Source organism: Sturnus vulgaris, chromosome 2 (assembly GCF_052056855.1).
Source record: "Sturnus vulgaris isolate bStuVul1 chromosome 2, bStuVul1.hap1, whole genome shotgun sequence".
Classification (NCBI taxonomy): Eukaryota; Metazoa; Chordata; class Aves; order Passeriformes; family Sturnidae; genus Sturnus; species Sturnus vulgaris.
Window position 1 is genome coordinate 41,326,172 of NC_142244.1, and position 13,375 is coordinate 41,339,546.

A 13,375-nucleotide genomic window follows, 5' to 3' on the forward strand; every position below is an offset into this window, starting at 1 on the left:
TTTCACTGAGCTTCCAATCAGAGGAATTGAGATGTGGTGTGAATGGAGGGGAAATGGAGACCCTCAAACCAGTCTGTATGTTAAGTGATCTAGTATATCCCATGTAAGAATTTCCTTATCCACAACTGAGCTCAGATTTTCCTCTAAATAGCATGTCTGCCTCAGGCTGAATTTTTCTATGACCTGAGCTTGAGCAAAAAGGCTCCAGCTGCTGGAACGTCTGTGGCAAAAGAATGGCAGCCTTTCTATTTGTCCAGACTTAACCAAACTTCCATTTTAAGGCAATGTTCTGGGTTTGGTATTTTTTGGGCTGCTTTGGCTACCCGAGGTAGAGTAAGATTCTGGACTTGTCCAAACTTGAAAGGTGCAAGAATCTTGTTGGCGTTTTGATGGCAGTTGCTGTGGAACAATTCTCCCATTCCCCTCCTGGGCCTCAGACAAGTGAAAGAAATGCTCAATAATCCTGAGAGGCTGTGACAACCATGGGGGATCTAGGTCCAATTCCTGTCCTTAGCCCTGACCACACCTCACCTGCTTTGTGGTAGAATGAACTGCTGCTCCTTACATTGCTTTACAGATCCCATCATGACCAGAAAAGAGAAATAAGCACACCTTCCCTCCTGCCCTTTAAACTGTGACCTCTTTGGAACAGGGGAGGCACTGCACTCATTCCTGATGTTCTGGTTACACACAGTACCCAGGCATGCTGGCTTTAGGGCAGCCACTTAATCTTCAGTACTGGAGTCTCATGGTTTGTTGTATTTGCAGAAAATGCTGGAAAAACTGCGAGCCAAGAAGACTTGGAAAGCACCATGACTGGCAAAGACTGAGCAACAAGGGCACACAGTGGGACTGGTACAATCCAGGCCCCTGCGTGCTGCAGCCTAAATGAATTGTGAAGCTATTTAGGAATCCTCAGCTTTAAGCTGTAGGAATACAGTGAAGTACCCCAGACCCTGTTCAGGGCTAACCACAGCAGCAGATGGACTGTGCTGCTTTCTTCATTGTTTGTCTCAGATTGAGTTACTGGCCTGAAAGGCCTTTCTTATATTATTTGAAACAGACACTAAGTTTTGTAATATAGATGTATAAAACACTTTCAAATAAAGTTTTATTTGAATTCTTCAATACAGGACATTTTTTCTGTAAAGACAGGTTTTTTTGCACTATGTACTTTAATAGTAGAAGTATGGTTTCCTGCAGTTAGAAGGTACATAATAAAGCACTTGAATGGGAGAATTAAAGATCATGCACTGTTACTTCTTCCAAAAAGAGAGGTTTTCTATCCCTGTTTTCTAAGCTAAGCACAGCACCTTCACCACAGCTCCAAGGAGGGCAAGAGGAAAATTACAACATGTGCTATTACAGTGTACAAAGCAATAACAAGTTAAAATGAGTGTCTAATTCAAAAAAATTGCAATATACTCTAGAGGTTTTCTTCATTTGTAACAGCTGTGCAGTTCTTTGCAGCAGGTTGCATTGCAGCAACATCACCAGGATCTAAGAGAGGAAAAATATCTATTAGCACTTTCAATCCAAAGGAACTTTCCTAATATCCAATCTAAACTTCTCCTGGTGTAACTTGAGGTCATCTCCTCTCATCCTCCTGCTTGTTATTTGGCAGACCAACCCTCCCCCCACCACCACAAGCTTCGTACAAGTGGTTGTACAAAGCAAAAGATTCCCCCGTGCCTTCTTTTCTCCAGGCTAAACACCTTCAACTGCTTCTCAGACTTGTGCTCCAGACCATTCCCCAGCTCCGTTGTTCCTCTCTAGACACACAAGCAGCAGCTGGGCTGCAAGACTGCTCAAACCACAACTGAAGCAACCCTGTTCCCTAATGTCCAGTGCTGCAAGTTCTTGCTTCAGGATGGAACTGAGTAGCCTCTCCTCTACATCAGCATCAAAACCCCAAAAGCAGCAGGGTAAGGCCCTTTTTCAGCCCAGGAGGCCTAATAACATGAGGTGTTATCTCCTCACAAATAGACCATAGCACACATGGAGTGGCCACGGCATCCTGAAGAGGATTTCAATATGTGGTCACCGCGTTAAGAGCTGCTGGTTTTTCAGCCATGCAAACCCTCTTTGAAGTGACCTTCAATTTCTTTACAGTATCAGCCTTTCTGCTAAGTGCCCTTACCTTCACACTCACTTTGGTAGCTCCTACATGGTGTTTCTCATGCCTCTGACATCCAACAACTTGGCAGCAGACTCTAGGAGTTAAAGAGTTGGTTTGGTTAGTACAGGGGAAAAGTGCACCTTGAGTGTAAACTGAATGAATAGCCTTTGCTTCCTTTTTTTGCTTCTGCTCCAAAGAACCACACTATCAGCAGGAGCTCTAGAATCCAATCTACAAAATTCCCAACTGCAACTTTTGTTCCACTGTAGCTTAACTGTTGAAGGTGCCCAAGGATCCATCCCTACAAGACACATCCCTATACCTCAGCAGGAACTTACTCTTAACAAGAAAAGGGAATATTGTGTCCTTGACCTATGTTAAAGCTCTATTCCCAGCAGACCTGGTGCCACATCATGTGACAAGACAACACGAGTCTGGTGGATTTGCTTTATGGTCATGTCCACAGCTCACCAGAAACAGGAACATCCTAGCAGCCTTGGTAATGACCAGATACCCCTCTCACTGCTCTTATGGGACTCAATAACTCAGCTGCCCATCTTTTCCAGTGAAGGACCAGTCAATCCTGCCAATACATAACCAAGTTGCAAACAAGCCTGAAGTATGGCACAAGCTCCAAGTACTGAGGAATTCCCCACAACCAACAGCAGTCTAAGACACCAGTACTACAAATGACTGCAAAACCGGCAGCAATTTAAAGTATGTGTACACATACAAGAATGACTCACAGATGAGTGATCTGCTCAGATACTGCCAAGATCTGCAGTGATCACTACCCAGCAATCCATGGGACTACACAACCATTTCTACACTGAGTTCTACAACAATTTAGTGGTTCCCACATTTACAGTCATACAAAGTTAATACACCAACTGTGAAACAGTACTGAACTAGTAACTGAGTGCTTACCTGTCAAATAGGTTACTTCCATTTTTTAACCTCAGGACAGTTCACTTTGTTCTGTATCCTCAAGCACCTGTTAGAAAGAATTGAATGCACTTGCTGAGTTCCAGAGGCCAGTAGCCAGTTTTCACACAGATAATCAAAACGAAGACAAATGAAAACTTCTATTTTCATTTGTTACATGAAAATACAAAGTACACTGAAATCCCTGAAGAGGTTAAAGATCGTTTCAGCAAAAATACCAGGTTTAACAGACACAGCAGAATGAAAACCAAGGATGCCAAATGCTGCACTGGTGTAGCACTGCTTTTTTAACATCCCACAGAAGGCTGCTGGGTGCAAGTACTGCACCACAACAGCTCACTCTACATTTGAGCTTCTTGCCTGCACCAGTGGGTGTCAGGGAATAAGAGGTATTCTTCACAACACTGCCATGTTGCTGACAGGGGTAACAGACCAACATGAACAGCAGCTTTAGAATTCTCCTATGTGGAGATTTGTACTTTTTCCAGAGTACTTTGAGTCTTTTATTTTGGAGTCTTCGTTCTACAGAAGAGAATCCAAGGTTTTCAACAATATAGCAGTTAATTAGCTGAACTGCTCAGAAATTAACTCTTTAAACACCATACTTAAAGAAATAACTCAAGTCTTGCTGCCCAGTATGAAACTGTGGAACATCTCTCAATATAAACTTGATGTATTTTTGTTTTATAAAGTTACTTCATAATAGACACCACAGTGCTGTTTTTTCTTACCTATAGCCACTGAAATAAGAAAAAAATCACTCCTGCATGATTAAAGGGGGAATAGACTGTTTGAAGCCATTCAGAAAACAAGCAGCAAAAAGACTGTATTACAAGTCAGGTGCCTACACAAGAACCTGGGCAAAAGACTCAGTTCAGCCCATATAATTCACAATGACAGCTGCCCCTGAGGTTCTAGAACACACTGAGTTGTGACTCCAAACAAGTTTTTCCACTTGAATCACTTCTTGTTTTGTATTGCAAGCATGTTTCAGTATACCTATAAAGGAGAACACTGGGCATCCCCAAATTCTTCATATTCAACTCTAAGATTTGTCTTGCAGTTTTATCCCACAGAGCTAACAGGTAGTTAAGTGGGTAAAGTCAAACCACAAGTTTATTCTGTGAGGCGTTTCCAACGACATGAACCTATAGAAAAGATCCCATCGGGATAGACCTCAACAGTTCTAAAAAATAACAATACTAAAAATTATCACGAGAGAAATAAAAATCAAGCAGACTGGAAAGTTATCTGTCATTTTATGTTGAAGACTTTTTGGGGAAGGAAGAGAGTAAATTATACACAAGCATTTCCTTCATATTAACAACTTTTAAATTACAAATTACCTGAGAAGCAAACATCAACAGGAATTAACTACAGAACTCTGCTGAATCCTCCCTATAAGTTTCCTACTAAATGTAACTTACTGGTCTACACAAAACTACCAGTTTAAGCAGTGAACCTGTCTACTTCGTTTTTGACTGAGGAATTTACATGAATATTCTTTGAGCAAACTTAAGTTATGGCCCATTAAGGTATAGTAGTGTAATGTTGAAAACAGTCCCTGAAACCTTCACAAATTAGTAAGTTTGATCTGAGAGACTTCTGGCCTACGTGACAACCAGAGCCCCCCAGTCATTAAGGTACAGGCAGAACTTCGGACGTCACACTAACCCTCGAAGCAGCTTCAGAGACTTCTGTGAAATGGCATCCTACATTTCTTACTTCACTTCTCTAAGTACCTGCCACCAGAAACAAAACAAATAATGTTACAAACCAGCATGTATATGCATGCAAATCAGCAGAACCTACACAACAGTACTGAGTAGATTTGTTCAGAAAGGCTCTTCTCACTCACTCTCTTCAGAGCAGTTGAACATTTTGCCAATCATCACAACAACTTTCTCACAGCATTCTCAAGTTCAGGGAAGATAAGCTCTCATGTTTTCTGAGATAACACTGCACTTTCTCAGTAAGAAAGGAGCAGCAGTATAACCAGCTCACCAAGTTAAAGACAGGTGGCTGACCTGAAACAGGCAAGGGAAAAAAAAGTCACACAAACTTACCAAGATGCTAGTTCAGACTGGACTTCAGGTGCACTTCCTAAAATAAAGTAAATTGTTGTAACTAAGTAATTCTTTCAAGTTTCCTCAGTATTTTAGCAGTCCCTCAAGACTTGGGTGCTTTTATCTCAGTATGAAGCCAGGTAGACAGTAGTCCAGTTACACTGGCTGAATGCTGATGACACAAAGTATTTTATCTGCAATCAAACCACAGCCCAGTCTATATCACACAACTGCCAACAAGGTCTCTCTGCAGTTAAAGGAACTGGAGCACTATGGCACAGAAGGGTAAAACTAAGGGAGTTACCTCACAAAAAGCATGGAAGAGACCATTGTAAGACACCTTAAAAATATGCTTTTAATAAGCCATCTACAAGAATTCAGCACTGCAAGTCTTCTTCCTCTACCTACTAATTCTACTTCTCTTAGTACTTAGGATGCAGAATTGAGGCACGTCAACTCAAGTTTACCCTTAATTTCATAATAGCTGCATTTTCAAGTATGTTTGCAGAATTGTCCCACTAAATGAACTTGTTACAGGTCTCATTGTCACCACTGCAATTAAGTGTACAGTGAGGAAAGCAGAACCTGTTACTCTTCTAGCCACGTTTTCCAATTCAGACACACAGCAGGTTGTGTCTAGTTGCTGAAGAACGAGGCATAAAAACTCCAATGTCTTTAAAATAGCCTGGTTTTTAAGCCCAGCCAGGTAACTTTGAATGAAATCTGTCTCTAGTGGCCATCTGGAACTTGGATTTGTGTTTAAAAAGAGAATGCTATTTTTTTCTTGTCAAAAGGCAGTCAAGAAGTCAAGACTTGAGCTTTTATCTTTATGCAACTACCTCCACCTAGGAAAAAATCCAGCTATTTCCTCAATACTTACATCTGAGTAGAGGCTTTCCAATGTGTTCCATCCATCACAGGAATGCCCCTTTAAGAAAAAATACTTTGTGACAACGTCAATAGTTTAACTATACTTTTACCCCATAACAGTTTAACAGGTTTTTTGATGTTGTATTTGAAAAGCTTCCCACTAAGAAACACTAAATCTACTTGTTTCAACAGAAATACCAAGTTTAACCAGCACATCTGCATGAAAACCAACGATGCCAGCTGTTGAAATGCTGTAGCACTGCTTTTTGAACACCCCATCAGGAAGACACTGCTGGGTGCAGATACCATACAGTGCACAAATTAGTCTAATTATTTGCTGTAGGAATAGCACTAGACTGAAGAAATCCAGTAGTCTTAAGCTGAAGCCCAAAAGAAACATAAGAGCTCACCCACCTCTTTTGCTACCATGTTGCACAAATGTCCACTGAAGTAATGGATTTGTGAATCAGAAGGTCAGCAAATAGCCATAAGAATTCAAGAGATCCCCAAGAAGTTACAACTGCTCCTGCAATGCGAGTGTGCTCATCTGCAACAAAAGATACAACCCAACTACAGTTCTGAAAATTCAGAAAACTAAACACTAGATTGATCAGTACTTGAATGAATGGTCTTTGAGGCCATGCAAATATTGTCCCTTCATATAAGTAACACAGCTAATACATTAATCAGCTGTGGGTTGCAAAAGAAGGGTTTTTTCTAAGCACTAGGTTCCAGGTTTTTGTCTACAGCAAAAGACAATACCTGATCAAGTGCTGGAACAGACTGAACACATTATGTTACTATTTTTCAAACAGCATTTGCAGCTACTTCCCAATTGACTATATACTTACTGTTAGCAGTAGAAGCAGATTACAGTGACCATGCTTTTCAGTTCTACACAGGTAGCTTGGACCAAGGTAATTGGGGTGAGGAGTTCAGAATCACATACACTGTACCAGCCTGATGTGCTTCCCTAGTGCAGTTCTCTACCTACAGTAACGGCCAAGTGAGATATCTGGTCCTATCCTCTTACTCAAGAATGTTCTTGGTATAGTTTCACTTGCCCACCCTCAGCTCTGTGTTTCCCATATCAAAGAGGTTTTCCTATGCTGTATGCTTACAACGTGCTTTCTTCCATGCTATTTCCTACACCGTCCCAAGCCATGCAAACTTGGCAACATCCTACAGTAAAACGCTTTCACAGTCATGTACATGCACGACTCAGCAGCTGCTCTCTGCTGTCCCTTCTGTTCTTCCAAGGGATATGAATTAAGATGGAATTTTACCACAGGGAAGCCACCAGAAGCTGCAGCTGTATGATACAGCCAGGTAAAAAAAGCATAGGTGAGACACCACGATGACACTGAGGGGAAAGTAGTTCCTCAACAGCTTCAGCAGAGAAAATTCCAGGCAGTGTTGTCCAAACCAAAACAGATAAAGTTGCTCTGCAGCATCTGACATCAGTTAAAACTTGTTTTCTAACAAAAACTGCACTTTGAAGTATTCAAGAACTCAAGAACTTTGAACAAGTTTTTGTTCCAAGAGAGGCTACAGGCTATAATTTTGGTGAGACTGATGAAAGGAATGTAGCACTGAACTCATACCTTGTAAGCTTCACACACAAGCTGCACAGCTATCTAGCATTGTAATGTATTTATTTTAACTATGAACCACTTTTTCAAAACCTTTTGTGAAATAATGAAAAGCTACCTGAAGGAAACAAAACTGAAACCCAAGCTTACCTTGTGCAGCAAAAAAAACGAGGTGTTTTCATCTTCCAAAAGCAACATAAACTAGAAGGGAAAGAAAAACAAAGTGATTAAGAACTGTCATATACAGTCATATAACTGAAGATTCCTGAGGTGAAAGCTAGATTTCAAGAATCAGTTTAACAGCTATAAGCTTAATTTCATGCGTATTTATCCAGTTCTAATCAGAATTTAAATTTAGTTCATTTCTGAGTCACTCAGCAGTTGAACAGCCAAATTCATCACATGAACTGCAGAATGAGCAGGACTCCACATACCCCTCTCTATGCCCTACCATGCAAGAATCTCACTCCTAAGATTCAGGATGAGTCTTTCAAGCCATTGAGTATTTCTCAGGGAGACACCTAGAAGAGCTACATTTAGCCATTAATTCTGGACCAGTTTTAGTTGTGATCTTTAAATGCTGAAGATAATTTTTGCAGTCCTAGAGCAATCAAACTGCATTTGGAAAACTTTCTTAACAAAAGTTTGGGACCTTAATTCAAGCATCTAAATAATACAGCTTGACTTGCTCTCAGTATTGAGCACCTACTGCAAATCTCAGACTGTCACAGTTGCATTTGAAGGAAATTTAACCAGCAGACAGTCTTCTTCTGACAACAGAAACTTGTTCAGCACAGATTACTTTTATGTGCTGAACAGCTGTCAGTCAGCTGCTGACAGCTATTTGGTTAAGAGCACTCATTTTTAAACCTTGCTGATTCGCAAATGAACATTTTAAACATTTATTACTTCAGCTACCAAAACTGCTGCAGTAGGACTCTGATATTCAGACCACTTCTAAACACTAGACATGTTTTCTACTGACTAAAACACCTTTGAGAAAGATATTTGCAGTTGGGCCAATGCCTGCTAAGTACTGCTAATAAAGAGCTTTTAGCTTCTGCTAAGTCATATTCACATCAGAAACCATTCTGGACAGAGGAGGGCAAGAGGGAAAACATTTTTAATCCAAGAATCACTATACTGCTAGTTATTTTTACAATTAACTTACAACTTCAGATTATTGTATTAGATTAAGGAGCAGAGAATTAGTTTTCTGAGGAGTTATTCCATGTGGAATAGACAACAATCATACAAAATTGGATTTTATTATCATTCAAATACAGTAACCAAGTTTTGCAATAGACTTTTGTCAAAGTTGACCAACCACATCAACATTTTTATTGTTGGCACTTGACTTGCATTAAGCTTAAATTCTGTCTTCAACCCTTTAACTTCCAAAGCATTTCAAACCTGCACCTCTAAGACAGAAAAACAATCTCTCAAGGACCATCCACAAAGAAGTCAGCTGTGAAAGAAAGGCATCTAAACTGCCCTTTTAACTCGAGCATACAGATAAATGCATGCTTTTCTATCCTCTGCTGTATCCCCTACAGTATTTGGAACTTGTCCTCCCATTTTTAATTACATAAATTCTATGATCCGTTAGTTAACAGAAGTTGCAAAACCAGAATTTCACCAAGATCATCAGCCACTGAACCAGGAATATTACACTCTTGATAGAGAATAGGACAGAAGACACTTAAAAAGCTTAGCATAAGGAAAGTTATTCTTTTTTGGTAACTGTCTCAGACACAAGCCAAATATACTCACAGTAAGCCAAATGTGCCTAGGCAGCTGAGTGGAGAGCTCAACACTGACTCCAGACTGGTGTTTTAAACCAAACAGGCCCATGAAAGAGGCATCTGAAGAACAACCACTGCCACCTCCTTTTGTCCATCTGCTGCTCACAGAGCTGAGCCTTGCACAGGCACTGAGCTCTCTTCAGCATTGTCTTCTTCATCCACTATTTCAATCACTTCAGGTGGTTTTGCATGTTTTCTTCCTGGCTTCGATTTTTTTTTACTAGGAACTGTGCTGCTTAGAATGAAAGAGCTGTTCTCCTAAGAAAATGGAAGACAGAAGTAGTCACAAGTCTAGTTTTGAGATACTTAAGATTCTTAGTAGTATATTTGCGAATTTCAAGAACTCTACAGAATCCCTATATATTTCAGCATTACACTGAAGAGTGTAGACTATCAACCTCCTTCTACACTAAAAGATCAGGATTCACAAAGGTCACAGTTAACTCTGGATCTAAGCTCAAGAACTAAATACTGAAGACATCATCTACTAATTCTTTAACTTCAAAACAGAAAGGCTAGAGTGGTTCTGAAGTTAAGAAGTGCTTACTTACCACTACTCTGGCATCAAACTGTTCCTGAGTATCAGAATTCAAGCTGTCATCATCACTGAAATAAAAAAAATTAGATCAAACCGTGTACTTTTATAGTACCTTAAAATGTGGATGTTGCAAGCCCTTAAGCGAACAGTAGCTGAAAGACAGCATTGTACCTCACACTGCCTTTTAAGCTTTCTAAAGGTTATGAGTTTATTTACAAGAACAAGTATTCTTGCTGATTTGCTCATCTTTTTATTGACCTAAGCTAATTGCTTGACCCCGAAGACCAAAGATGACACTGTTTTTTAATGTAGAACGGTATTAAAAATTGTTCTTTAGTCTTTGTTTTAGAACACAGCATTCTAGGAAATACTTTATTTCAATTTCTATTATCAGTCTCCAGATCAAATTAAAAATACTTCCTTCTGTGAGGACTTTTAAGTCACATCTACAAACGCAGAATCCCAAGTGGTAGAGTGCTTTGTTCACAAAATAAACAATGCTTTCATAGGTCAAAAGGACAGGAGAACACTGAACTTGATATACGCACATCTATGTGTTAGTTAAGCACAAAAAAGCAAGCAAATATGAACTTACCCTGTCTCCTGAATAGGAGAAATGGGGCCTTCATCATCTAAGTATTTGTGTTTCCGAAACACCAAACATTCTTTTTCTAAGTCGTCACTGGCCTGAAGGGTTTTTAAAGCTTTTTTAAGATGGTCTTCATATTTAAGAACTTCAATATACTTGAAATATCCCTTTGCAGCTGCTTGCTGTAGAAAAAAATACTCGGGTAAGATCTTAAAAATGCCACTATAAGGCATTTATATAATTATGAACTAAATTGTAACGTTCTATCAACACACTATATTCTTGCTGTTTGCTTTAAAAGGTATTAAAACTACAACATCAAGTGTCCTGTTTAACAGAAGTAAAACCTGTTTCATTGTTCTATTCTAGTAGCACAACATAGCCCATTTCAATTCACTATTTTTAGACTAAGAAAATATTTATCCCACAAAACAGAGGCCTTACCTCATAGTCAAGAACCATCTTTAAGGGAACATGTTTCTCCCCGTAATGTTTTTCAACAAAAGGGAACTGAAAACCTCTGTCTAGAAGCCTCCTCTTTTGTTCCTGAGGGGAGGCTGTGAGTGGGGGCCTCCCTGTGGGCACCTGTGTGCTCTCACACTTTTTCTTATTCTTCAGTGCGCTAGTTTTGTATTTTCGGTGTGCAGCTGCTTTGAACTTCCGTCCCCTGAAGTGACGGGCAAAAATGGCCTTCAAATTGAGTTTTGACTTCTGCTGCTTGGAAGTTTCCAAGGATTTCCCTGGACTTGGGGGAGACAGAGAAGAATCTGAAGAACTTTCATTGTCAGGTACTCCTGCAACAGATATAATTTGTTGCCTTGAAGATTGAGATCTCCTTTTCTGCTTTGACGGTGTGATGGAGCACTCAGGATGAGCAACAGAGACATCACTGAAGAAGAAAAAAGTATTTACTTTCAAAAGAAGGTACACCTTTATGATACATTACACAAGTTCCTCACAGGAAATATTCTGAACTAGAGATAAAAACTCACGTTTCTGAATCACTGCTAATCAGTAAAACGTCAGCTGAAGCTGTTGCTGATTTATACATGCTGTTAGGATGATCTGAAGACTCCCCAGGATCAGCCACCTTGGGCCTTGCCCCCGAATGCTCTGTTCCTGTATTCGTTTGCCATGAATATACCTCACATGGCTCCTTCTGCTGATGGCTGATCAACTCTTGGGCATCAGAGTAATCAGAGCCGGAAGCCTGGGGTTCATCAGAATCAGTCATGTTTCAGTTTGCCCTAAAAAGCAATGAAATTTCAAGAAACTAAACAAAATTTTACATTAATCAGGTAACAAAATTTCTTCTACTCCACTCTGATCACAGGGTAAACTTGTAAGAACGATCTTAAGCAAACTAGAGCAGAGGTTCTCCTATGATTCATGACCAGTTATATTCTTCAGACTAACGTCAAACTCATAGCCACAGCATAACTGAGGTCAGAACTTTTAGTCTTTTTACTAGGGTTAAGTTTTCCTCCAAATAAGCACACATACAAGTAGGCAATGGATTCTTATACTTGTAGGGATACTGCAGTTTTAAGTCATATATAAATACTTACTTCACTGTGGTTTAAAACTTCTAAATTAATCCAAAACAGTGTTATTATTATGAGAAGTAATGCCCTCTTCCTACTGTTGTGAGCTGTAAGATACCTAAAATCTCCTGCTCCTAACAAGGCATCACCCGTTTGTTCACTGGTTATCAATCATCATAGAGGCAAGCCCCAGAGCCAAAATGCAATTTTCACTTGAATCTGCAAGACATCCCAATCCAGCTCTTCAGTGGCCAAATCTATACAAAAGGGACTGGAAAATACAACAGAGGAACCTGGTTTTCCTCTGTAATAGCCTCAAGTTATTTTACCTGCTTGTCAAGTCATTTACTAGCCCTGTAGATCTGTATCTTTCTAGCTTTACTGTGCTTTTTAGAATTTTAGAAATTCACCATCATACCCATTAATATTCCAAATGCAATTTCACACAGTTCAGTATCTGAAGACACTATAACAGAACTCATCCAATGTCTTGCAGCAGATCATCCTGAGAAAACACGCATTTCAGCCAAACGATCAGGCCCAGCCAGCACGAATTTAGGAAAGGCACGTCGCAACTGACCCACCTGATCTCCTACGACCAGGTGACCCACTTAGCAGATGAGGCAAAGGCTGTGCATGTTGTCTGCCTGCACTTCACACGGCTAACACTGGTTCACCCACGGCCTGACAAACGCAAAGCCCAGAAACAAAACCAACCAACGCCAGAGCCAGGACAGGGGCAGCAATGCCACTCTGATCACACAGACTCTGCCTAGTATTCACAAGTCGCAACTCAGCATCCTTCGCGGCCTCTACACCAGCTCCGGCCCAGAGCACTGGCATAGCACGCAGATCCCTTAGGCAAGAAAAACAACCATCTAAACTTCCTGAAGAACCTGACAAAGGCACCAGGCACACCGCTCGACCCCTCGCCAGGCCTGGCTGCCGGCAGTGCGCTGGGGCGGGGACACGGGAAGGCCGCTCGAACGCGGGCACGCACCAAATCACCATGGGCCGGGCACACCCCCCCACCGACCGCCGCCACAGGCCCCGATCCTCGGGGCGCGACTTCACACCGCCCGGACTAACCCTCCACCCCCGAGTCCCTCGGTCCCGGGCCCCAGCAGCACGGATGGCGGCGGATGCAACCACCTCGAACCACCCACCTGCTCCTCCCGCTGTCCCGCCGGAAAGGACGCACAATGGCGGCTCCGCTTCTTAAATAGCGCCTTGCGCTCGCGAGAGGCGCGCGGGCCGACGGGAAGGAGGGAAGGAGGTGGCGCCATGCTGGGAGTGGCACGGGGCGG

General features: G+C 41.2%; 2 protein-coding genes and 8 non-coding genes across 16 annotated transcripts in view; 1 reads left to right on the plus strand and 9 right to left on the minus strand.

The window, feature by feature from the left end:
• The window catches only part of CEP295 (centrosomal protein 295), a 43,075-nt gene extending 41,947 nt beyond the window's left edge, over positions 1-1,128 (plus strand). For all 5 annotated transcript variants that reach the window (XM_014877520.2, XM_088159380.1, XM_088159379.1 and 2 more), the window contains one exon: positions 769-1,128. In XM_014877520.2, the coding sequence (XP_014733006.2) occupies positions 769-816 (48 nt within the window). In that variant the 3' untranslated portion in view covers positions 817-1,128. The remainder of the gene's footprint in view (positions 1-768) is intronic.
• TAF1D (TATA-box binding protein associated factor, RNA polymerase I subunit D) lies at positions 1,072-13,367 on the minus strand. Of its 3 annotated transcripts, XM_088159385.1 has the most exons (15): positions 13,235-13,367; positions 11,517-11,771; positions 10,969-11,413; positions 10,531-10,706; positions 9,949-10,003; positions 9,366-9,655; positions 7,743-7,793; positions 6,852-6,990; positions 6,415-6,547; positions 6,011-6,058; positions 5,131-5,167; positions 4,739-4,806; positions 3,047-3,113; positions 2,141-2,213; positions 1,072-1,500 (listed from the first exon to the last, which is right to left on the minus strand). In XM_088159385.1, the coding sequence occupies exons 2-6, from the start codon at positions 11,756-11,758 to the stop codon at positions 9,500-9,502; spliced, it is 1,074 nt and encodes a 357-aa protein (XP_088015511.1). In that variant the 5' UTR covers positions 11,759-11,771; positions 13,235-13,367; the 3' UTR covers positions 1,072-1,500; positions 2,141-2,213; positions 3,047-3,113; positions 4,739-4,806; positions 5,131-5,167; positions 6,011-6,058; positions 6,415-6,547; positions 6,852-6,990; positions 7,743-7,793; positions 9,366-9,499. The 3 variants fall into 3 exon arrangements, with proteins under 3 accessions (XP_088015511.1, XP_088015512.1, XP_088015509.1); XM_088159386.1 differs by lacking the exon at positions 6,852-6,990 and having other exon boundaries at positions 2,153-2,213; XM_088159383.1 differs by lacking the exon at positions 6,852-6,990.
• LOC148224737 (small nucleolar RNA SNORA25) lies at positions 1,968-2,097 on the minus strand. The gene has a single exon (XR_015802030.1). It is a non-coding gene; the product is annotated as a small nucleolar RNA SNORA25 (small nucleolar RNA).
• On the minus strand, positions 3,263-3,395 carry LOC148224738 (small nucleolar RNA SNORA8). Its single transcript, XR_015802029.1, has one exon. It is a non-coding gene; the product is annotated as a small nucleolar RNA SNORA8 (small nucleolar RNA).
• On the minus strand, positions 4,115-4,246 carry LOC148224739 (small nucleolar RNA SNORA18). The gene has a single exon (XR_015802027.1). It is a non-coding gene; the product is annotated as a small nucleolar RNA SNORA18 (small nucleolar RNA).
• Positions 4,894-4,966, minus strand: LOC148224740 (small nucleolar RNA Z40). The gene has a single exon (XR_015802024.1). It is a non-coding gene; the product is annotated as a small nucleolar RNA Z40 (small nucleolar RNA).
• LOC148224741 (small nucleolar RNA SNORA1) lies at positions 5,657-5,788 on the minus strand. Its single transcript, XR_015802026.1, has one exon. It is a non-coding gene; the product is annotated as a small nucleolar RNA SNORA1 (small nucleolar RNA).
• On the minus strand, positions 6,179-6,317 carry LOC148224742 (small nucleolar RNA SNORA8). The gene has a single exon (XR_015802028.1). It is a non-coding gene; the product is annotated as a small nucleolar RNA SNORA8 (small nucleolar RNA).
• Positions 6,649-6,775, minus strand: LOC148224743 (small nucleolar RNA SNORA40). The gene has a single exon (XR_015802034.1). It is a non-coding gene; the product is annotated as a small nucleolar RNA SNORA40 (small nucleolar RNA).
• LOC148224744 (small nucleolar RNA SNORD5) lies at positions 7,929-8,000 on the minus strand. Its single transcript, XR_015802033.1, has one exon. It is a non-coding gene; the product is annotated as a small nucleolar RNA SNORD5 (small nucleolar RNA).
• Positions 13,368-13,375: the final 8 nt, after the last annotated feature.

Excerpts from the sequence above, each read along its gene's own strand:
- TAF1D (XM_088159386.1), bottom strand. The coding sequence starts at position 11,758 with ATGACTGATTCTGATGAACCCCAGGCTTCCGGCTCTGATTACTCTGAT. Across the intron at positions 10,004-10,530 it reads TCTCCTATTCAGGAGACAGG|TGATGATGACAGCTTGAATT; the intron begins GTAAGTTCATAT and ends TTTTTATTTCAG. Across the intron at positions 9,656-9,948 it reads AGTTTGATGCCAGAGTAGTG|GAGAACAGCTCTTTCATTCT; the intron begins GTAAGTAAGCAC and ends CCATTTTCTTAG.